This window comes from Zootermopsis nevadensis, unplaced genomic scaffold (assembly GCF_977971745.1).
Source record: "Zootermopsis nevadensis isolate Lab colony 2312 unplaced genomic scaffold, Znev_1.0 Znev_ptg000027l, whole genome shotgun sequence".
Taxonomy (NCBI): domain Eukaryota; kingdom Metazoa; phylum Arthropoda; class Insecta; order Blattodea; family Termopsidae; genus Zootermopsis; species Zootermopsis nevadensis.
Window position 1 is genome coordinate 2,755,841 of NW_028259159.1, and position 25,619 is coordinate 2,781,459.

General features: G+C 37.5%; 2 protein-coding genes across 8 annotated transcripts; one reads left to right on the forward strand and one right to left on the reverse strand.

Annotated features, from left to right (window-relative positions):
- Positions 1–186: 186 nt before the first annotated feature.
- On the reverse strand, positions 187–2,463 carry LOC110838876 (uncharacterized). Of its 2 annotated transcripts, none has more exons than XM_022082513.2 (4): positions 2,346–2,463; positions 1,601–1,773; positions 1,160–1,483; positions 187–732 (listed from the first exon to the last, which is right to left on the reverse strand). In XM_022082513.2, exons 2-4 carry the CDS (start codon positions 1,741–1,743, stop codon positions 600–602), a joined length of 600 nt encoding a protein of 199 aa, XP_021938205.1. In that variant the 5' UTR covers positions 1,744–1,773; positions 2,346–2,463; the 3' UTR covers positions 187–599. The 2 variants fall into 2 exon arrangements, with proteins under 2 accessions (XP_021938205.1, XP_021938206.1); XM_022082514.2 differs by lacking the exon at positions 2,346–2,463 and adding an exon at positions 1,873–2,256.
- Positions 2,410–25,301, forward strand: Ald1 (fructose-bisphosphate aldolase). Of its 6 annotated transcripts, none has more exons than XM_022082508.2 (9): positions 2,411–2,527; positions 17,096–17,307; positions 17,728–17,923; positions 18,800–18,990; positions 19,333–19,561; positions 19,749–19,870; positions 20,603–20,680; positions 22,220–22,358; positions 24,032–25,301. In XM_022082508.2, exons 2-8 carry the CDS (start codon positions 17,125–17,127, stop codon positions 22,313–22,315), a joined length of 1,095 nt encoding a protein of 364 aa, XP_021938200.1. In that variant the 5' UTR covers positions 2,411–2,527; positions 17,096–17,124; the 3' UTR covers positions 22,316–22,358; positions 24,032–25,301. The 6 variants fall into 6 exon arrangements, with proteins under 6 accessions (XP_021938203.1, XP_021938200.1, XP_021938204.1 ...); XM_022082512.2 differs by lacking the exon at positions 22,220–22,358 and adding an exon at positions 23,230–23,245; XM_022082511.2 differs by lacking the exon at positions 24,032–25,301 and having other exon boundaries at positions 2,410–2,527; positions 22,220–22,359.
- The last annotated feature ends 318 nt before the right edge of the window (positions 25,302–25,619 follow it).

Here is a 25,619-nt window from a genome sequence, read left to right on the forward strand (position 1 = left end):
ACCATAATCTTGGTTTAAAATATATATATATATGTGTGTGTGTGTCAGAAGAAGTAGCATGCTTGGTTGTGACACCAGTGTTATGAACACCCACTGGGGCCCCATAACCCTCTCTTAACCTTCTGAAGCCAGTCTCATCTAAATAATATTTAAAAATTATCTTACCTCAACAAAAAAACATCTGCATTAAGAAGATCAATTTATTTAGGAAAACAATGAGAATTATGTGAAACCCACAAATATACTCTAAGAAAAATCTTATAATTGTAAAAGTGTGATACATATAATTACCACTCAGCCCTAACGAGTTGAATGTATTTCTCACCTGAGAACCGTAATATGCAGACAGAATGGCAAATTAAATACGGCACTCAAAGGCTGGGAAAAGGAATATTAGTGGTATTGTAAACTACTTGATAGAAACACTGACTAGATTGAGGACTCCTATGTACACAAAGATGTCTTCTCTCCTTCTTCCTACTTAGAAGAGAAGAGCCTGATTTTATAATCTGTTTCATATCCTCAGAAACATATTATCAGATTCACATTTTACTATATAATACAATATATTATTTTCATTTTTGCACAATATATCATTCTTATTTTTTCAGTTTGGCTGCTATTGTGGATTGGAAAAAAGCACCATCCCCCTGAGTAGCTTGCCGGTTAATTTCACGGTGCCGATCTCGACTCACAATCTCCTCCAAAATCTCTCCGTCACCCTTGATGAGCCTATTGAAATACAGAGTCACAGTCATTATTCTTTGTCAGTGTTTGTATCATTAGTCAAACATGCTACCTTATTGATTTTAAACTAAAGAACTGTCATAACTGTTTATGAAATGTAAAGACACAATATAACAGGGTGACACCAAACAAAGCAAAGCAAATCAAAATCAAATTATGGCAAGACAAATAATGACAAAAATTGAAACTTTCAAGGATGACTAGATTTTTAAAAATTACCTATAACTAACTTTGGATTTATTTACAGTCATTAAACACTGGGGTTGTTCATAACAAATTGGGAAAGATAATATTTGGACTTTAGGAAAAAGAAGTAACATGAGAATGTAGAATATTGCATAACAAACTTCATAATTTGATTTCTTCTACTACTTCTGTACTATTACATATTGTCACTAAAACCAATACTTACCGATGCCTACCAGTTTCTTCATCATACACTTTACGAATCACGCTCTGACGCTTCTCCCACTCTTCCTTGGTCATTGGAGCCATAGCTTTAGCCCTGTCCATCAACAACTGGTCTGAAGGTTCCTCAGGCTCCTTGTCCCTAAAAACTTTATGCTTCACATCCTTTGCATTTTCTGTACTTGTCATAGCTGCTGCTGCAGCCTTTTTAAGCCTCCTTTTTTCTTTCTTGTGCTTCTTTTTTAACTTTTTCTCTTTCATTCGCTTCTTCTTTTCTAATTTCTTAAGCTTCTTCTTCTTCTCCTTTTCCTTTGGCAGATTGCTGCTTCTGGAAGAGCATGATGAATGACTTTGTGAATCTGATGATGATGAACTTTTTGGTTTACCTTTTATTTTCTTTGACTTATTAAACTTTTTACTACTGGTAGATGTATGTCCTTCATACCTGCTATTTTCCTTAAGTCTCAGCTTTTTAGACAGCTCATTTTGTTCTGAAGAAGCCTCACTGATCTTACAAATCCTTGTCCTGTCTGGAGATAAAGATTGTGACTCTAAACTGCTCCCGTGGGATCGCTTTTTATCTGCCATGATGGAATTGATTCATAAACAGTTCAAGACCTGTAAGAACAAGGAAACAGTATCAAAAAAGTGAGCTTCACAGACAAGCTGTAAACCAAACGTTTAAAAGTCTGATCTAAATGACAAGTTCTATCCTACCTCTACTTTCCAAAGCACATATTTTCAGAATATCATATTTTTTTGTTTTGGTGTCTGGTCACGCTGTATCTATGCCCTTTACATTTAAAGAACACGAGGAATAGCACTGCTGAAAGGCAGTACGGCTGAAGAACTGAATGAACAGTTAACTTCATTTTTCATGCTATAGCATGAAAAGACATATGATATGACCAAATGAAATGACAAGGATGCGAAAATTGGTTAGATTTTCTGACCGACAATTGAAACCCTAATTAATTGATTAAAATTCAAATAAGGTATGAAAATGTTTAAATAAAGACTGTTTACAAACGCTGTCAACTAAACGGTAGAGGTTATTCACATAACCTCAATGTACACACATCGAAACACAGTACTTTAGAATATGTCTTTAAAAATTATTCATTTATTATGTTTACTGAAATAATCGAGTTGTAAAATTAACAATCTACATGTAATGAAATGGATACTACCATAAATTTATTAAAAAAACAGCTGACCGAACAAAACACTAACGAAATCATATCCCACCATTCCGTTAGTGGTTTGATGCTATTCCACTAGAGTCCGCAACAGTAGTTTGTGGTTCGTCCTCTTTGCCCTTGATGTAAGGCAAGATCACCTGCTAGAAGTGTTACAAGAGAATATTAGTGTGGTAAGTGTACTATTTTGACTATTCTTATTCTGTTTGAAAACTGTATGGTATTATGATAATTTCTTTGTAAATGCCAGTTTAATTTTTTAAAATCCGTCATATATTAACGGAGATAGAAAATAAAATGGAAATAAGGTTAATTTTCAGGTTGACCCGCCCCCTTCGATTTCAAGGGATATTTTATTGTAATTTTGAAATGCTTTGATAGTATTTTTTTTTATTATTAATTAGAGGGATCTCACTGTTCTTTTTTCCTGCGTAATTTTGTTTTAACTCGCTGTAAAGATTACAGCGTGGGTGGGAAGTAAGTAGGCATTGAGGCATGGTTATAACCTCTATATTTCCAATGTATAGCGATTATTTAATGCCTACTTACTTCCCACCCACTCTGTAGAATAGCCTACGTGTTTCCAGGATTCGATCCCGGGACTATGCTGATGATGAAAATAATAATAATAATTGCATTTTGTGAATATACCGATGAATTTCCGCCAGTTTTGCAGGTAAATAACGTTTCAAGTTATTTCATTATAAGATATATGCATGTCATCATGCAACCAGTACGTATTGCTTACGCAATTGTTGAATAAATAATTTCAGATAATTTTAAAATTTAACTTTCTGGTGGTTTGGTTTTAAGATCGCCCAGTTTCCATGATTGATAACCAGTATACAGTCCTCCAAAATGTCTTCTTACAATTTTATCTTTTGTGCAACACATGTTTCTGTATATATATTTTGTTGTTGAGGGTACATATTATCACATAAATCACATAACTGCTTGAAATCTTATGAATATACTTCCATATTGTTTTCGATAATCAGTATTTTAATGCATTGTTTGAAGCGTGACACATCACGTTTCCCACATACCAGACCTCAGCTCTAGTTAGGGTTATGTAAAGGACTTTTCAAATATGTTCGTAAATATTTATCGCGATATGCATGCTGTGTAACTTGCTGACGTAACTCAACGTTATCAGTGTTAAGTGAAAGATTATTTGGAAGAACATTCGTGTTGGTTTCAGTTTGCTCACTGAAAGTCCAAAATTTCAAATATCAACAGCCCGTTTCCAAATTTTGAACAGGTGGTTAGTGAACCATGATTTTGCTGGAATAGTAAACACGGGCAAGTGGCTGTTGTGTATGTCGTAGTCTATTTCACCGACTTTTGGGCGCGGGAGGGCTTGAAGTTGTACGCAAATTCGAAGTGCGAAGAGTTAATTGCTACAGGCGACCGACGACTGCTTCTTTGAATTGTTCTTGTTCAGTTTATCTTCATGACATAACCAATTTCCTCCAATTTAGATTAGTAGCTACACCACAGTTTTCTTTGAATTACTGTCACGAAAGGAAACATTATTCTTGGATAAGTTTCTAACCGCGCCCTTCCGTTCAGTTTGGGCCTTCTTGTTTATACTCGACGCTTTGCTCTAGGTCTCTAATACTTAATCTGCATTCTCGGACCCGCTTTGTTACGTTTTTGAAAGTGTTTATTATTTCTTATAACCGCAATAGGCCTATTCTGTTTTGAAGATACATTTTGCAGGTCCATTGTGATAACTTTCGATATTTCTGACATGGAATCTCTTAGATTATTTATAAATGGTATAAAATAATACTTCTGGGTCGTAGCAAAATTGAGACAGTAAGGAGAATTAACTGTTTGTTGACGTATTATAGGGACGCTAGATTTGTTATTACCGTTCCGTCGTGCAGCCTGCTTTTACGGGTGATTCTGTATATCGAGTTGAGTCTCTGTACCACTTATTCTGCAGAATCTTTGCTTAGGTTACTTTATCTTTAATGCAATTCCCTGTTTTGCGTTTGATTGCGTGTTTTCGTGCATAGTCGCGAATGACCAGGCAAGTTGAATGTACAGTTAGAAACTAGTAAATAGACAAATAGAAATAAACTGCAACAACATAAATAGGATATCATAAAATAGTGGAATGTTACACAAGAAGGAAAATTATTGTAGTAATATACTGAAATAATTTAAGAATCCATCGAAGACTTTAGACTGAACTGTAAGGCTAAGACGCCATGTTTATAACCTTTACGTGTATGTATAAAAGATGTGGAGAGGATGCTAAAGAAATATATAAAAATAACATGACCGTGAACCACCTTTAAGATGCGATACTATATTAAGATTAGTCTTCAGCAGCATTGCAGCCTCTAAAAAGGTTTCACCTTTCCTTTTCTGTTATCAATGTCAGTGACCTTAGAATCTGCACTTACCACTTTTATATAAATGCTTCTAGGGTGAATGTTACAATGTTTTATTTTATAAAATTATGTTACTCCTTAGGCCGATCTGTTATATGTGAAACAGAATCGTGGGATTTAGTCTCTTTCTGTTCATATTTTCCAGACTAGTAAACTCTTGGTAAGAAACATCGATACAAGATAGGATAAAATGTCATTCAAGTACGTATTTTATTTAAAACATTTTACGATGTTGTGACTACGAGTCTTAACGAAATGCTCGCAAAAATAATGTTGACTATGCAGTGACATTAGTAATGAAGGCTATAGATTTCTGTGGTCTGTTTTGCAATAAATAAGCATCTGTGCCATGGTGAGATAAGAAAACTAGCAAAGGATTTGTTTTCTTCTTATAGCGAATAAATTTTGTAACTCAGCAGCTTTTTCTAGAGGACAGCATACCCTACACTTCAGTATGTCATAACTTAACAGAATAAACTCTCATTATGCCAAGCAGTTCAGTTAAGCTGGTCTTAGAGTGTCTTAGTAGTATGTACGACCTTCAAAGTTTTTGTATAAATTAGGCGAATATGTGTCATTGAAGTTGCTTGCCTTGATGACGTATTGGCATAATGATAAGCGAATGTGTCTGAGCTCAGGTTTTCACGCACCGATCACATCATGCTGTCATTTGCTTGATAGATCACGTAGCCCGCTTCGTGGTATGCAACCTCGCTCCACACCTTGGCAGTATTCGGAAGACGCAAGAAGTTCAATATAATACGCGTCAGGTACAGGCATTTTCAGCAAATTGGTTGACGTCAGTTACTTTTGACACAAAGTAGCTTGTGAGATGCTGTCTACTTTGAAATAGGCCGTGACCACCGAATTATAGTCGGCACGAGTAATACGCGTTGGCTCATCATCGCTGTGAACATGAGTGATTTGAATAGGGCTGTTATAATTTTGTGTCCACATTGTTTCAAGAAGTCTGTACTTTTTGTCTGAAGTTTTCCTTCACTGAAGTGATTTTGTAAATTTGGTTTCCTGTGGGAGTTTTCCAGAAGACATTGGTAACATTGGCTCCAACTGTTCAGCCACACAAGTTGCTCGGTTATGTGCAGTTTATGCGTGTGTTATTGAGGGATAATAATCAGCACAGATCAGTGATTAAATTGATCGAGGGATACGTAGGCCTGATACAATTTCTGTCAGGAAAATATGTTGTTTCTCATGTTGCCAGTGTAGAAGAAAGAATTATTAACATAGAACTGTTATAAAAAGACCGACATTCTAACATTTGATTTTATGGACAAAGTTAAGAAACTGACGTGTTCCTGAACTTCTCTGACATGTTCTCTGATAATTCTTAAGGGACTCGTACGGATTTGTGGGTCAAAGATTACGTGTCATCAAGTGTCTTAACAATCTAACCCCTGACCAACAAATTCTTGGACTTAAACTCAAGATAACAAATTTGACGTCATTAAAAGTATTTTTCCGTAAGCTTATTCCACTCAGAAAAGTTTCTACTGCTGAGGCGAACCAAAAACTTACTAAGTTCTCATAGGTTGCGTTTTTCTACACAGGAATATTTATAACGATCACCACTGCTCAATGCAACAGTAAATATCTCCTGCTTATATTCGAGAAATCCTGGGTTCGATTCCCGGTTTAGACACGGACTGTTATGACTGACATTTTTCATGTTTTCTGTAGGAAAATTACTGGGTTAGTACCGGAGCTTGATCAACTACCCACTTAAATAGAGTCGAATCGAAAATGATAGGGTACTTTTTAAATATCAGTGATGTGTAAGATGTCACGCCTCTCTCTCTCTCTCTCTCTCTCTCTCTCTCTCTCTACTCTCTACTCTCTCTCTACTCTCTACTATATCCTGGAGACCGGATGTTATGTTCCGGTAAAGCAGGGCTGTGGAGTCGGAAGCAATTTTAGGTGAAGTTGGAGTCTGTAAAAATGTACCGACTCCGACCTCGATATAAAATCCTAAGAACAATTTCTATACTTTTTGAGCCGCCGGCGGCCCCACTCTTACGCGTTGAGCCACATGTAACTTTGGCTCCGGTACCTTAAGAATACAAACTGTCTACAAATCAACCGATTTCTGCAGTAACCATTAGACGTATATTTAAATATAGGTTATAAGTCTAAAAAGTAGGCTGATGATTCACGTGGTGGTGATGAAATCTCTTATTTTGCCATTTACCATTTTAGTAGGTTTACCTATATTAATACATATTGAGCTTTTATGAAGGAGTCGGTGTCGAAGCCGGAGTCTGAGATTTTAGTACCGACTCCACAGGCCTGGGATAAAAAGAGGTTTCTGTTCTGTGTAATTTTTATTTTAGACACGTTTTTTACTTGTAACCTCGTTGGATAGGTTTCAGTTTCCGTTTGAAGGAATACTGATGTAAGTAACAGGGTGTGTATATATTCTTGTTTACTTTCTAATGACATCCAGACTGACACCGGAGTAATCAGTAGTAGTCGCATCAAAACAAAAAGATACTAAGGTCATTTGAATGTGTAGTTGAGTTATCTCACGAGATAAGCGCTGGTTGGAGTCCAGTGAGGCTGCGTGTGACTTATCATTGTCACGTTGGTCCAGCTGGCTAGTGGTAGGCTTTGCCATCCTTCGTCTCGAATCGGTGAGTTCAGAGGTGTTACTTTTATTTGCGTGTAAGAAAATTAAAGTTTTTTCTTTTCCCTTTGAAAGATGTTCAGGAACAGTATAAAACAAATATACAAAACGCATAGAAGAATCCACAAGAGAGGGTGAAATTAACAGTTGAGTGCAGACTTTAGTGACCTTTGCGTTTCTAAAATGTTTCATGTACAATTTATAATTAATTTTATAGCCATTAAAGTCCTTCACCACATAAATGTTTACGCCCGTGGCATCAGAAAGGAATGTTTTGGGATTCCAGTTTGTTTTATTATGTCCCTTGGTGACGCAAATATTTTGTCTCTCTCACCGTCTCCCTACTGCCCTTGTGTAGTACTGTATTGTGTTACGTGGAGGTGTTACATTGTTGCTCTTAGCTCATTAGTGCGGTTTGCCGGAGATAGTGATATTTGTAGCGGCGTTCCTCTAAATTCCACGTTATAATAGGTAAATGAATGAATGTGGGATTCTTTTGTGATCGCTTTACAGCAATTGTTGGGCTCGTTTTTGCGCGTGGTGAAATGTATGACAAACATTAAAGGCGTTTAGTTCTGATTATTGGAACATTAATTTGTGGCTTTGATGAACGATGTGCAAGAAATAATGTTGGTTTTTGACTTCGCATGTGACTGTTGGCGGTTATGTTCCCTATCGGATGTTTATTTGGGGTAAAGTGAAATCATTTTATGCTTCCTTTATGAGGTGCATGAAATGAACGCGAAGTCGGAGATTGTGCCTGTCTGAGCGTCCGTCTGTTCTGATGTCTCATCTTGGAAGCTATTAAAGGAATGTCGATTGTTGTCTTCTGGGTCGTGGCACTGTGTGGTCTTGTAAGTGGTTCAACAACGTTTCCGAAGAACATGTCGCCTTAATTTAAACAAAAATAGTTCACCTTAGCTCTAAAGATGAAGACAACATGTTTCTCCGAAACTTTGGTATCTACAGAACTGATTTTGAGTGTGGTCGATTTGCATAAATTTGTATAATGAATGGAGAAAACACCAACGTTTCGAGAACCATCTTCTTCCTCGTCATCAGGGTACTCAAGGTTGGTAACTCAAGAAGTATTCATTGTACTTAGTCGCCGTGAAAACGTCAGGTCATACGTGCATAAATTTGTGTCAGCGGCGTTGGACTGTTGGGTTGTAATAGTAGATAGTACTGTGACACCAACAGTGCTGTGGTGTACTTGGTGGTGCAAGAAGTGTTTTCAGGACGAAAATGGATGTTAAGGAAACTGGTTACCATTGTGTAAATTGGATCCATTGTGATTCACACGGCAGTGGTAATGTTAATGTTGGTCTTCTAACGCCATGTGAGCTTGTAGATAGATACAGACGTTTCGGAGCAACACACTATCTACATTTTCAGGGCTGCGATATGTTATCCTCGTTATTGATATGCATCCATTCCAATAAAGTGGTTACATAGGCCTGGTGTCAGTTCAGAAGTGACTTTCTCATGCATTACCATCTGATGATGACCTTAAGGATCGAAACATGTGGTGGTTTGTAGATTGTACATTCCTATGTCTACACGTCGTGTTGACCGCTCTCTGGTTCATGTTAGCCGTACGAACGAGCAATAGGATGCACGGAATAAACATTTAAATTTTCTCAGGAATGTGTTCCAGAGGAAGGCGTAACCACGAATGAGTTGAGTAGTTCATGTACATCTTAAGATATCGTGTGGTTTTTCACGAAAAAGCAAGAAAGCATTTTTGTTTATGATTACATTAAAATAAATTAGTGAACGACCTGTATATTTCGGAGCAGGCATGAAATTTCTATCAGCAGTGACTGTAATCTTTCTGTTTACCTTTATTATATATCATGGACACTTTCTTCTTTGATCTTTCCGGTGCAGCATACAAAATCGTCCTTTCATCTCATTCGATGCTACATAACCTGTGATTTTAAATCAGAATATTTAAATAGCTATGATGAACGTTTGTTTTTATGGGGCCCCGAATTTGAGGAACGACTGTAGTGTTCTTGATTTTCATCGGCCCCTTCCATCGATGCAGGGGATAGTATATTAGAACAAGCTATTAAAGTTTGAATTTGCGTATTTCTCCGCTCATCATTGATCATTAATTTGTAATTTGACCCGGTATAATTTGTTCTTTATTAAGTCTCTTTAGATAAGCGAAGAAATTGTCGATCCACGACGAAGGCTGCTGGCCGAATTTAATGACTTTTTGTTTGAATCCTTCGCTCTGCCGCAGTTCCCCGTGCAGATATTGCATTATTGCTCTAAGTTTGGCTCTGGTTTTAGCGTATCCTGTTAGGGCACAGGGGCGGTAGGGGGTTGAAGCTCCCGGTCTCTGCATTGCGGCGGCGGGCGAGAGCTGAGGTAGTGGGGTTGACGTTGTCGTTGTCGCGACCCTATCTCGCTGCAGTCGGCGCCTGGCGTCCGAACTCGCCGGTCGCTTTCGGTGTCAGCTGGAGGGCCTGCACAGGTCAGGGGTCGGGGTTTCTTAAGTCATGAAACAGTTGCTTGTGCTTCTTGGCTGAGGACATGGCACGTCGGTGTGTGGATTCATATCACGGTAAGTTTCACTTTCAGCACGGTACATTTTGGTATAGTTTGTTACGGAACCCTGTTATGATATAATTTAATGCCGTAGGCCTACAGAACTGACAAGACGTTTATTGTATTTAGCTTATGTTATCGTATATCTGCATTGGAGAATACCACCGCTTAATATTAATAGAACGGTCACTATATCAGATGTTCTGATGTTCGTGGTACGTGACGATTTATACTGTGTATGATGTAAGATGCATATACAGAACATCTACTTTAATGCCAGTCTCACCTTCACATTGCGTACTCTGTTTTTTAGTATTAAGGCTTTGGCTACGAGCCATTGCATTCAAACCATTACATTTACTTTGGAGGAATTGTCAATCGAGAGGGATCAGGGCTGCGGTCATGGTTTAAATTAAGGCACTCTTTCCGAATTTGTATGCAGAGACTGAGGGAAACTAAAAATGATGTCTTGACTGTGGGCCAGCGGACGAATCTCGAACAGTGAGTAAATCTGCGTGTCCAAGTGATCGGGTGGGAATCCCCACGTGGGGATACCCGATCAGCCGCGCAATCATGTGAGGGAATCCTTCGCCATGACGTCATCACCAAGCGAGACAGACAGGCGTCACATCCCTCCAATTTATAGATCATTGCCTGCAGAAGACTGACGTCACTGGTTCCATTTACATTTCCCATTTTCGGCATATGATATTATGATTGTCAGTAATTTCTCTCGTTATAGTCACGTACCAGACGCAAGAGCAATGTGGACTTCTTCCCTGTTTCATTTTGCTCATTTCTTGTAAATTTATATTAACGCTTTGGTTGTAACTTTTCAGCTGTTGTTTAAACGCTTGTGCAAAGATAAAAGAAAATATTCCTACTACTTCGTAGGTAGTTCGGGTTTTCGTCCTTCAATTTTGTATAATTCTCAGTAGGGGCACCGAATATCGTAGCTGAATCTTTTCTTAGTTTTCCTCAGTCACTCTAGTTAGTACTTTGATGCAATTCGACTTCGTCTTTCTCCCCTTATCCATTCAAATTCGCAGTTTATTTTCAGGTTTGCTTCTTATTTTAGAAATTAGGATGCAAATGCAGATCTTGAGACCGACGAGGTTTATCGTGATTTTCATCACTTCCTCCATGAACCGGTTATTGGCTCAGAGGACATGATCTCTTCCTTCCACATCGGTCCTAATTATATTCTAAAACCCTCTTCGCAGTTAAAGCTACGTGCCTTATGAATATGACAAAGGGTCGTTGCATAGACAAAATTCTCAATCTTGATTCGATGCTAATAACCTCCGAAGTTGATACAGTGTTTTTAAACGGACTACGAACCGAACAATCAACCCATAGTCTCTATTATCATCATCATAATCATCATCGACATCGCAGTCTTCATTTGTTTCTGTGGTGTATGCGATGTACGACTCGATTATGAAGTTTTCGATGTGTGAGGCCACTTGTTACAAGTTTGCGAGTTTCTTTTCATGGTATCAAGGACTCTTCTTGTTCGACGTCATTATAAATTGGGTGGCTCTAAATTATGAGTACGTACATGATACGAAGCTCGTGTAACTTAATTTTAATTCATTACTTAATCAAATCGTTAATCGGTGATTTTCACAGTCATGTGTCGCTGATAGTCGTCGTCTGGATGGTTAGGAAATGTTTCTTTATGCAACCAGAAGATTCGTTGTTGTATTTAAAACTGCCTGCTATTTGGCCTTATTCTGAGCCAGCTCAATCCATTCACAAGGCTCACATCTTAATTAATTAAGATTCATTTTAATATTATTATTTCATATAAGCCTGCTTCTTCCAAGTGGTCTTGTCCCTTCAGGTCTTTCTATTAAAATGATCTGTATGAATTTGTCATCTCCCCCTACGTGCTGAATGTCCCGCCCATCTCACCCTCCGTGACTTGATCATCCCTAATAATGCTTTTTGAAGGCTATAAATGATTAACCTCGACATGATGTACTTCCTTTCTCTGGCGGGAGTCGGATCCCGGTCGCCCAGCCCGTAGCCAGTCCCATGGAAGGAGGGTATTTAATACGACCTTAAGATCAAACGACCTCTAATTTGTTTTCATTATTCCAGCATTACGTACAGCAATCGCAGTGTTTTCTTTGGGAACAGTGAAAACTGCGGAGCTTTAAAGCACAACTTGTTAGAGCTTGCATGTATTTCGCTGCGGTTAGCCGTAATTACAATCGATTGCCATAGTATCGATTTTCGGTGCTAATTTCTTGCGGTGTTACACACACACACACACACACACACACACACACACACCATCGTGCGTGTTCCCTGCAGTCCGTTCTTTTAAGGGGGAACATTGCTAACGTGTGTGGTGGATTTTAGTTGCCTCATTCTTGGTTTGAAGGCGCTTTGTTAACTACATTGGTTATTTCGCGTAGGATGAGAAGTGAGACAAAACAACATCTCATGGTCCTTGCGTGTACCGGACTTTAGGTGTTGATGCACAAGTGCCTGAAACGGTTAAGGCCTCACAGTAGTGCATTATTATATACAGACAGCTGACAGACATGCCGTGCAGTTTTGTGGCAGTGACTCCCAAAATACTCAGGTTGACGTTCTGTCTTGGATGTCCCCTATTGGTTCTACACCTGGCGCATTGCGGAAAACGGATGCCGCTAGAAAAACGGGGAACTGAAACCTTTGTGCTGAAAAGAGGGAACGTTCTCGACGGTGAGAAACTTTATTCCATATTATCGTGCAACAACTTACCAACTGATGGCAGGATTCTCAAGAATTAACATTATTATTGTCATTGTTGTTGCTACTATCGACTCCACAAATTATGCGTAGACGACATTTTGTTCTTTTCACGTAACATCCAGCTCCGATGTTTATATACGGAAAGTCGTGGTGAGAAAGGAAAGTAATAATAAACAGTAAACTCTGTTGTATAGAGTTCTTCTTGAGATGTTCGAGAAATTACCCGCGTTTCATAGAACTCGAAGATGCGCTCACAAGAGCCCGAGAGTGGGAACTCATTCCTCGTCCTCACATCATATTTCTTTAACATTTACTTTAATAGAATCCATCTACGCTTACGTCTCCATTCGTTTCCTTTTGAATTTATTTGCAAAATTTCATACTCATTTATCATATTCCACATGCGTTCCACAAGTCCAACCATTTCAACTTCCGTGATTTGAATTTAATATTTATGGCAATGTAATAATAGAAATTTAATATTATAATGTGTAATGAATTTATTTTCCTCTAGCTTAGTTCTTTATTTCAATTACGTCTTAAAGAAATATTTTCAGTGGCTCTGAATGTCACAACGTATATGAAGGCTGGTACCTTTGAGATAGTAAACGCTTGGTGTAGACTGCCCGTGCTTTCTTATGTTTGTCTTCGTGTGCAGAAATTTCAGACTTCAGCTCGATGAACGTAGTAAACTGTGAGTCTAATTTTGGACGGCTTAACCCCGTGCTGTGGTACCATCTTGTGGCAGAGGGAAGTTAGATAGGCGGGGCGGCTAATCCATCACTATCTCTGTTGGATGATTTGTGGGTGATTTCGTGCCAGGTCCTGCCAGCACTAGGAACATGATAGCACCACCCCGTTCCACCTATCGATCTTCGTGACATAAAGACTTGACCCCTCCCCCCACTCTTCGCTGCCTGTCAGTTTTTGTAGATAGGCTGCTATTATCCCTGTATAGGAAGGTTGTTTAAGTTTGATAGATTGTTAAATAAGTTGTTTTTTTACTTGACGTTCTTGTAACTTTTAGATCCTGTTATCGTTAATATCCGTGATGAATATTGCTTCAACAGGTGTAGGAATTCTAAATGAACTGTAGCCCGGCGTATCTAAATAAGTTATTGCTCATAGTCAAATACTGAGCCCGCGATACCTCAGTGGGCAACGTGCTAGACGGAGAACTGATATTCTGATTGTTATCCCTTACCAGGACGTCCAGAACGGACCTACTCGTCTTTTTTCAATAGGGAGCTCTTTCACCGGTGATAATGCGACCGGAACGTGATTCCGCCCTCTAGTGCCGCTGATTTATTTAAAATTGTTCCTAGTGTACAATTCTTTCAAAAATGTAATTTATTAAACTCGATATAACGTATTCAGTTGACTCAATGTCATTAAATAACTCGAGAAGGCGTCTAAATTGTATTTTAGTTTCTCAGCCCAGCGCTGTTGAGAATGAGGTGAGTGAATTTGCGTTGGCGGAGTTACCCCGTGCTGGAACGGCAACTTCTCTTGCACCTGTGTGTGACGGGTTAGACTAAACGCTGCTACAGGGACTAGTTTCTACGTAAAACTTATTGAAATGGTGTAGAGTCACGTTTATTTACACGAATTTTTTGTTTCTCGCTTCTGAAGGTGAAGGAGACGAGGAAACACTTTTATTTGCAATGCAGATGAGGGGAAACTACAGTGGGAAAATTACATTTCATGGATGGGCTGTTTATGTGACGATAGATTTTGGGTACTTCTGTAGTTTGTTTGCAGCATGTGCAACATTAAAATGGTCTTTAGATAAAACGGATTTGATTGACTGGTTTGGATTCAGTTTGTTCAGAATAGGGAGAAGATTAATGACCTTGGATATCATAAAAACAGGGGTCTTCTTGACCAGCTGAGCAACTGTTGTCGTTTTTTCAAACGAAGATCCTGTAACTTTGAATTAGTGAGGTTTCATCCATCTTACCATTTCAAGCGAATATGAAGTGACTGTTTAATGCGTCTCAAAGTGGAAAGTAACAGGAGTACACTTGACCTTGGATCACTTCCTGATCGGTCCGCGTGCACATTGTAAATAACGCTACTCTAAAAGACTCTTTACATTTCATTGCTTAGATTTCTTAAATTCCTATCATTTTCATGATTTTTCCATAGATGTTGGTACATTATTTCAACAAACGGCAACACGCATTATAAATTAGATATCAGTGATGATGCTAACTTATATTTAGTAGAGGTTATTTTCCAATCTAGCCCTCAGTACCTGCCATTCCTGATTGGGAATTTTCGCTATTCCTCTTAATAATTCTGGGAAAATATCGGGACCAATGTCTTCCCTGCATCTGAAACAGCAGTCTTATTTATGAAGTTGGTACAGATTTTAAAACATTTTTGTGGATGTTTGCTATTTTTCTGCTGAATAATTTGTGAAGATTATTTTATGCATAATTCTGTGGTAAATTACAGTATAGGGAAAATTGCTTTGAAACTCGAAGTATATTGTTTGAAGTGTTAAGAAACTAGGAGAGGCTTCTTTTGGTTGATAAATACCATACATGTAGGATTTGAGGTTCTCACGGCGGTGAGTCTGAAGATGACTGCCTTCTGGGTTGTTGCGCCGTGTAATCTGGTAGAAGTTTACCTTCAAATACCATACAGTCAAGACTGAAGAGCTCGGATCCAAGGCGATTTATCTCGTACGTAGCGTGGAAAGTGTTGTATATGTTTGTGTTACAACTAGTGCATACCAGTTTTCATAATCATTGGATAAATGATTTAATTTGTGAATATGGATTCATGGACCAACTACGTTATGCTACATAAATGCCCTTGTATTCCCCAGTACGTCCGGAGCGTCCAACAGCGGCAGTGGTGGATATTGATTTACCACAGGTCTGGAAAGTTCCACCGCCTCCCTCTGTCCCGTTCCTTCATCTCTGGTCTTCGTCTCATTAAATTTCCATGCAAACCAATTACATAAATGTCAGTGAAGTAATACTTCTCTATACTTTTACACCTATTTAAAATCTTTTCTTACATGTGAATAAAAATTCCACAATAAACGTCTGATTGTATTACATGTATGTGGAGTGCCGGAAACATTGAATGCGATATGTAGGATTTGAGGTTTTCACAGCGGTGAGTCAGAAGATTGCAGTCTTCTGGGTTATTGCGCCGTGTAGTCTGGAAGATTTCCACCAGCGTTTCGCCCTTATGACGGAGGCAGTATGACTTCTGAAACGTTGGTGGACATAAGCCAGACTACGCGGCGCAATAACCCAGGAAGGCTGCATTCTTCATTGAATGCAATACTAGAAAGCCAGTCTTCTAACTACTGAAGCCTCATTGGTATGATGTGGGAGCTGACTGCAAAAACACTGGCAGAAAATCAGCAATACAATGAACTCATTCTCAGAACACTCCCGAACTGGTTGGTGTACTGGTATTAAAAAAGTAGCCGCTAGAATCTCCACTTGGTTGCCAGATATGCGGCTGTAGTGCCTTAGTACTCTATTTTCCTCAGTCTTTCTAGGTGAAGTCAGAAGTTAAAAAAGGTCACTACCATCTCCTTCTAAATCCGCACCTTCTCAACATTCATTAATTCTGTCTCTTATTCCATTTTATTAACCTCCGAATTTGAAACAACGTCGTTAAATGACGTACGATTCAGTAGATGGAGGCACATGCTGGAGTTCGTGTTACATCACATGGGAACAACTATTGAAGCATTTGCTGAATGAATTGTGTTTATTGTTCTAGATGCATTCGTCTTAAAATATTAACGATTCTATATCAACTGCGGTGTTTTTTAGCGTCGGATGATATTAGGTGGTGATGGCGTTCGGTGAATATTAAAATTATTGGGTTGGGGGTTGTCATTACTTATATCAAGGTAACAATGTTTGCATTTGCCTGGAGGTGTTAAGAAAAACCACGAAGAACCTCAGTCAGATGGTACGTGGTCCGGCCGATATCCGAGCCGGGCATGTTACCTCCACACGATAATGGAGAAGAGTTACCGCTTAAGCGAACTTGATCGGTACGTTGGTGTTCCGAAGGATTTGGCGTTAAAGTTATAAAAACCTTGTAATTCCGCAATCATTTATTTTTTAAATTAATGTATTTGATTGTTAATGAGGTTTATGATACCTATTAATTTGCATTATAAAATTGTTATTACCATGCCAAAGAAAGCCCATTACTGAACCCTAAAAATGTTGTATATCTAAAAGAATGGAGGTGCATGAATAAGAGAATATTGAAGTTGGTTAACACCTTTCCCTTACACCTAGGTCATTCAATATAAGTAATTCAGCATTGTTTAAAATTGAGCTGTTGGAAGCTACAGAAACAGAGACATAATAGATTAACAATTAAATATTTTGTCATTTCAGATCTATTATTGTAAAATCCAGTGTCAAAAATGACTACATACTTCAACTACCCTTCACCCGCTCTGCAGGAGGAGCTGTCCAAGATTGCCAATGCAATTGTAGCACCTGGAAAGGGCATTCTTGCTGCTGATGAATCTACTGCTACCATTGGCAAGCGTTTTGCTGACATAGGCATAGAGAACACCGATGAAAACCGTCGCCACTACAGACAGGTATGCTGCCATGAGGATTAAGTTGAACTTTTTTTTATCTAACCGTGTCATAGGTAACAAGTTCATCATTATTTTACTTAGTTATTTGCCCTTATGCTTAACTGATGTCTGTATACTTCTGCTTTATTTGTGTCTGGTCTTGTGTTTTATATCTCACATCTGACATGGGAAATTCTGTTTTTCCTATTTATTCTCAGTCACTCCACGAATGTATAGGGGTAATACCCTAAAAGAGACCACAATCAGTTGTTTCCCTTGTCCCACCAGTTTTCGTTTTATATTAATATTGTCGTTCCTTTTTCACTACACTCTGCAGTTGGTATGCTGTTAAGTAACCCAGTACACAAACACAAGTTTTTGTACCTTAGTTGGTGTTTGAGTTTTACATAAGATGAAAGATCTCCGTTGCTTTTTTTTCAGCTCTTGTTTACTACGGACAAGGTGGTGGCAGAGAACGTCTCTGGCGTGATTCTTTTCCATGAGACGCTGTACCAGAAGGCTGATGATGGAACACCATTTGTGGAACTGCTGAAACAGAAGGGAATCATCCCCGGCATCAAAGTTGATAAGGGTGTTGTTCCTCTCTTTGGATCTGAGGATGAATGCACCACACAAGGTACAAATTTAGTTTCTTTCAGCATTTACGTTTACAAAGTGCTGAGCAGAATATTTGGATCTGTAGGAAATTAAATAACAGGAATAAATGTAACGACGCAGCGGAGAGCTGGGCCTAGCATTGTTAAAGTGGTTAAACCAGGAAGATTGAGAGGAGCGGGGCATTGTGCATGGATACAGAAAGCAGAAAGTATGAAATGCATACAGGGTTTTTGGTTTGTAACCTCCAAGGAAAATGGATAATTTTTAGGTTCCTACTACAGGATCTTCTTTGAAGTGTGTGCTAAGGAAATAGTTTAATATACCTTATTGACAGCTACTGCATGAGCATATATCTTACAGAAAAGATGTCGGAATGTAATATACCAGTCTAATTTGTGCTTTTTTGCTAAATTGTCACTTAATCTCATCTTTCATGTCATATTCCATAATATTAGTTTTCTGCATGTCTTTATGGAATGTTTTAAAACAATTGTTGTTTAAAAAATGCTGTATTACACCTTCAGGCTGATGCAGAATTAGTGCTGTAGTCTTATGTCTGAGAGAAATTCAGTTGACCATGTCACTGTCTGACTGACTGAAACTTTTGTGATTTTCATCAGTTCCTCCAGGCAAATTCTGTGATTATTTCTTGAAAAGGTCATGACAGTCTTATTTGACTCCCTTGCTCACTCAGTTTTAATAATAATTTTCTTATCTTAATAATATTATATCGTCTTTACTTTTGCAGCACTATAATTAAATTCTTAAAAATAAATCAAATCCAAACCCTTCTAATCTTTTTTCACTTTCCTGGTGAGAGTTTTGTGCACCTGTCACCCTGAAAATGAAATACTAGTTATGCTCTTGAAGAGAACCAGACTGCTCTGTGTTGTAGGACTGGATGATCTGGCCCAGCATTGTGCACAGTACAAGAAAGATGGCTGCCACTTTGCCAAGTGGCGCTGTGTGCTGAAGATCAAGCATAACACTCCATCATATCAGGCCATTCTGGAGAATGCCAACGTTCTGGCACGCTATGCTTCTATCTGCCAGGCAAATCGTATTGTGCCCATTGTAGAACCTGAGGTAATGTGTTCATAGAAGCTAACAGCTTTAACTATTCTGGATGAGGATTTGAAAATGAGTTATCCCATCTTAACCCACTGTATATATTTTAAGTGAGATTATTTCTGTTGTGTTTGAAATAATTTTTGCTTTATCACGTTGGTTTAAAGAGCTGAAATATGTTTGTTGTAAAAAATAAAAATATTTGTAGATGATTTTTATTGTAATAAAATATTATACATAACTTTGTAAAAAATGGAAAGTGCTCTGGAACTAAGTATGTATCTTACAGTGATGAGTATGAAGATGACTGTCTTCTGGGAGATAAAGGTGTCTAACTTCTGTCTTCTTATTATTTCACAGGTTTTGCCTGATGGAGATCATGACCTTGATCGTGCACAGAAAGTCACTGAAACTGTCCTGGCTGCAGTATACAAGGCCTTAAATGACCACCATGTGTTCCTGGAAGGCACACTGTTGAAGCCAAACATGGTGACTGCTGGTCAATCAAATACCACCAAGTATACTGCCCAGGATATTGCAGCTGCCACTGTGACAGCTCTAAACAGGACCGTGCCAGCTGCTGTAGCAGGTATCATTGTTGTTCATCTCTGCATAGGTGAACAAGTGAAAAGCTGTACTCTAGTTTTGAGTTTGGTTTTATCACTTTGCATGTGAAAGTGTTCATGTGTAGTAGTTATAGTTTTATTTTAAATGGAATATTCTGTACTCGCAGCTGCTTAACAGCATATAATATCTCTATGACCCATATCTTTCAGGTATCACATTTCTGTCTGGTGGGCAGTCTGAAGAGGAAGCTTCTGTCAACCTTGATGCTATCAACAAGTACAGTGGCAAGAAACCCTGGCCCCTCACCTTCAGTTATGGACGTGCCTTGCAGGTAGGTCTTCTTGGAGGAGGCTGTGTTCTTACACTGGTAGGTTCTGTCTGATATATCTGTTGATCATCATCACTGTCAAGACATTATAGAATCACATTACTGAAATATTTAGATTGTGCATAAGAAGTTGCTAATGAAACATTGCTGGAAAGTGTTCAGGCTTTCATGATGATTAGGTGAGACGTATTATATTTTAGTAATGACATGAGACTGTGGTGGGCTGGTTTGCTAACATTTAAGGATGTTTCACAGCTTCCAACTTCAGGATGAGCTGTAGTGGGCATGGCCATTATGAGAATTTTGCTTTCAGTCTGAGTTGTGTTTTCGGATGCTCCCTAGCATAATTGTGTGTTCTATGTGATCACTAATCACCTTTCCTCATTGTTACTATTGGGAGTTCTGCAATGGGTCAGCTCTCCAGCCCATTGAATAAAAGACAATTCTGGAAAGTGACTATAAGATTTGTGGAATAATCTGATTCATTAGGAAGAAATCACAATGTGAAAGAAAGGCATGTGATCCAGAAAAGAATCTCTGGTTGGGTTTGTAATATAAACCCACAAAACTGTGCGGCGTAGAAATAAAGAAAACTTTTACCTAATGACTGTACTGTTCTATTTTTTGTAATCTGAATTTTAAGTTAATTGGAGGAAGTTATTGCCAAAGAGAAGTTAAAAGAAAACTAGGTAATTGTTTTGTGTTGTATGCCATATATTTGTATGCTGTGTGCAGGCATCAGTGCTTCGAGCATGGGGAGGGAAGCCGGACAATGTGAAGGCTGCACAGAGTGAACTCATCAAGCGAGCCAAGGTCAGTAACATACATTCAACACCTTGCTGCAAGTGTTTTCCTATTCTTGTACATAAAACCCTTACAACCATATTAAAGGTAAGACTAGCTTGATTGCACTGTAGAAACACTGGAATTGCCCACATAATGACTGTAAATATTTGTTCTTTGCAACATTAGAAGATGGACACAGTTATTCCAAAATGTAGATGGGAAGTCATTTTAAATTTTGTTACTTAAATATTAGGATATAATTATTAGGATGATTGTTATTCTGTATTTAGGTGTGGAATATTTATTTAACTTGTTACCACTGGAATAGATTTCCACAATTGCCATGAGGAGGAAACAAATCAAAATGGCAAATATATGTCGGATTGATATAATTGACATGGCACTTAAGCAGTATTTTTCCTGTTGACTTCTTAAGAGTTAATTTAAGTTTGTTAGCCAGTTAGTTGCTTGCATTATTTCATTAAGTTTAAAAATGTGCTTTGTGCACATAAACACTGAATAAAAATTGCTAGCTGAACAGAAAATTGCAGAATTGTTCCTGGTATTCAGTTTGCAAGAAATGTTAGGGCAGTCTTGGATATGTGTTGATTTTACAAGTCATTGTGTCATAGTCACTTAGATATGGGATAATTATGCATTGTAGTAAGGGACAGTCACTTATGTACAGAATGTCTTGCAACTGTGGGTCAGCAGTGATGTGGTTACCATCATAAATTTATTTAACTAACATTTTGTATTAAATTTAAAATACAGTCATTATATGTGCAGTCAATTTAGCATGTGCCTTCAGCTGATCAGTTTTTGTTATTACATTGCCTTGTATTTTGGCTTTATTTCTTAATGTAGTGCTTGCCAGTATTTAGTAAGACTAGCGTATGACTGATTTTATTGTCTGCACACAAATAAACTATTAACTTCTAAAAGTAGTGTTGTGGCTTTGTATTAATCCCTTGGCATCAGCTTTATTTTCTCTTCTCACAATACTATAAAACTGTTAAAATTAAAATATTTCAAACTGAATGTCTCAAATTGATCTCAGAAACTTCTGTAAAGATGTATCTACTAACTACTTCTGTGGTTCATGAAGTAAACTTTTTGACATTCATGCAGCTTTGTACAGTTTCACATATAATTTTGTTGTGGGTATTCCAAAATATATTTGATGCTTCTGTCATTAAACGTGTAAAGTGTGTTTAGCCATAGAGTGTATTAAGGGTGTGCAGAATAAGCAGAATGCCAAGATTGGAATGAGACATCTTATATCTGGTTACTGAAACTTTTTTGTATTACAGAAGTAGTTGGTCACTGTACTTGAGAATCTGTACTATATACTCAAGTATTGGAAGCTTGGCAACAAATCAGATTTAAATATTAAGAATATATTATAGTTGTAATTAATTTTTATGATGGTTTTCAGCTTGCTCAAATATTATTTATTATTATAGCATGACACTGAACTAATCAGTTTCACTCCTCTTGTATATCTGACATGCACTTGTTTGTTGTGTGTTGTTGAAAGCATGTTTGTTGCTGTGTATCTTGCAGGCTAATGGATTGGCTTGTCAAGCCAAATATGTGGCTGGATCTGTCAAGAACATCGCTGCAGTTGATTCCAACTTTGTCAAAAATCACTCTTACTAGATCATCACTAGTTTGCACTGACTTTCCTCCTCTAGAACTCATGGTTTGTAAATCTTTCTTGTTTAGTGTAAGCATGGTCCATAGATCACAGTTTCTTACCATCAAAGCCTTTTCAGACTTTGAATCTACAGTTGTGTGAGTCAGAACATTACTTCATATCACATCATAATATCCTAGTGTCTGACTTCATATAAATGCAGAATACTGACCTCTACCATTTTAATTTAAAAATTAATTGAACCTTAGGCCACTCCTGCTTCTGTTTGGAGGGTCTCACAGACTTGAATCTCTGCTTGCAGAGACTATCCTATGGTTTTTCTTAGTCTTGGCGGAACATGGCTGGGTGTACACAACTGATCATTGCTGCTGCTTCTCACCTCCTAGCAAATTTATTGTTTACATTTATCCTTACATTCACTGTTTTACAGTATAATCTTTACAGTTGGGAAGGCATTATTAAATAAACCAATAATAAACTCAAGAAGCTAGCCCCATATTTCCACTGAAAAGGAAATGACTCAGATAATTGAATGAATAAACCCAAAGTAAAGTTTGGATGAAGTTGTCCCTGGTTCTTAACTAAGATTAGCATCATGCAAAGTGGAGGTATAGCTCCACACATTCTTACCCTTGTCACTGGATACAGGTGAATGGCTTACTGCATGCCCCATCCACTTTACCCCTGAGGAAAGAACTTGGGTACAGTTTGGATAGGAGGCTGAATTGGCCCCAGGGACAGTCATGAGTTCCATGTGAAACAATGTCACTGAATTAAGATATACATATAAATTGCAATGATTTTGACTGATTTGTGTCGCTCAGTTAGATTCATGGACCATCCTTAGGATAACAGAATTTTAAGTTACTGAGGATAGGTGTTAATAATATTGTGTTATGCTTTTCATTGCTAAAAGGAAAAGAACCGTTATGGTAAGTATACTGAAAATATTTTAGACTGGGAAGTTACTTTCATTATATGGAGAAAGCAGACACACAGGTGAGATATGATCACCAAATCTTCCAAGTGGAATTTTTGCAGTGATGACAGTTAATGACAGGAGACTGGGTTGACTTAATACTTGGTGTTCATGTTCTTGTTTTCCTGTCTCACACATGCTTTGCTTTAAACACTGTATAATTCTTCATGTTTGGCCATGCAGAATTATCGGTAATATTGGACATTTGATTGTAAAACTATCTTAAATATTTACAAAATATAGATGTTTCCCACCTTTTAGAGCGCAATACTCAGATATCCTTCAGACATGATCACAGTTCTTATTTATACATTATTTTATTTATTCGTGTATTGATCAAATTCAAGAAATGTGGGCTTTAAACTATGTATCTTAGAGATAAGAACAACTTAATATCTTCCACTACATGTCATTGAAAGACACTTCCTTGAATGATGGCAGAAATTACAGAAATCTGCTGTTCTTTGCAGTACATAAACAGTGCTTGTATCTGCCATGTATTCATACATTTATTGAATCAAATATAGCCAACAGTATTGCTTCAAGTGTCAAATGTATTAAATCATAAATATTGAGCATATATGGACACTGATATGAAGCTCTACAAAATATATTGAGTGTTGTTAGTGGGGAATTAAATGAGAATAAAAAGTGTAATCAGTTTGGGCCAAAATGGTTTGGTGAAGAATTGTGAATATTAGAGCGCACAGTATGTTTGATAACTTTCTTACGGTTTCAGGCTAATGGACTGGCTGCCAAAGGTCAATACCAGGCAGGCAGCGTACAGGGACAAGCTGGAGACCAGGGATTGTTCATAAAAGATCACAACTACTAAGAACTGGTCCACAGCTTTAGTCAATGACACAATCCTCTCTAGCATCACCAGGAATTCACCAACCAGGACAAATTAAACTGGCTCCAAACCCATACTAAAATTAAACTGGCTCCAAACCCATACTAAAAGTAACACATCATTTTAATGTATGCTGCAGTGGATTTCAAAAATATGCAAGAATTAACAACAACAGCAAACAGGTATAATTTATGATGGCTATAACAGTAAACATTACAGATAAGAGTCAAATACTAAAGGAGTTAGATTTTGTGTTTGTTTTTAATATCTTGCTTTAGTTTCCAAACAGTGATCTTACTTAATCATTGGTACATTTTTATTAAGTTTACTTTTCAGAACTGTTGATGTTTCAAAATTTTAAATAATTTATTAGCTGGAAAACATTTATCAAACTAATCAAATATGTTCTCTTGGTTCAAGTTTGAAATAAGTATTTTTTGTTTCTAACAAATTTTTGACTATAAGTGAAAGATTTTTTACACTTTCTTTGGAAATCATGAAATTATGTTTCCTCATGACTGGAACCAAACAAGATTCTGGGATGCAATATTGTCACATCCAGTCAGTTAAACTGAATTCAGTGTTTGTCAGACATTATCTTAATGTATCAGTAATTGCATAGCTGAGCCACAGTTTAAGAAATTCATATTCAGGAAGTGAGAGAATTAAGAAAGCAACATTAAAAAATACTTTTTCTTCTTCTTTTAGATGATTATAATTAAGTAATGAAATCAGTGTTAAAGTAAGTCCAGTTTTAGCTTAAATGTAGTCATGTGGTCTTAAACCAAATGATCCTACACATTGTGATTTGCTGTTGTGATCAGTTAAGACAAGAAAAAATATTAGTGAGACATGTGTTGTAATTACTGTAAGACAAATGTAACTAGATTCCAGATCTGTAATTCACTTTATTCTCCTTGTTGTTTAACTGTTAAAAATGAAGAATGGGAGACAGAAATGCAGGATCTTAAAAAAATTATTATATGTGTGTGTGTATATATATTTCTTCATTTAGTGTTTTCTGTACGTACCCCACTCAATGCTTAATCAACTACTGATACAAAGTAAGTGTATAAAATCAGATTATATCCATGTAAAGTCACCAATTGTAAATGCTGTGTGGAGGAAGTAATAAAACCATCATTATCAACACCAATTAATGTTTGAAAATTAAATTATTTTGCTTCTTTTCTTGAGTATCTGTATGTCCCACTGTATATTTCATAGGTCGCAGTTCTGAATATCCATCTGAAGACCAGCTATATCATGATTGAGATTTTAATGGCTTTCTTCATTTCCCACAGGGTAATTACATTAGGCAGGATTTACACAGAATAACTAGAAACAAGCAATAAAATGATATATTGCTTGCATATTCACACTAAAACAAATTGGTTGACTGTGAAAATGCTGCTAAATTAAATGATATTTGAATATCACATTCCGTAATTTGAATGAACTTCCTACTGTGTTA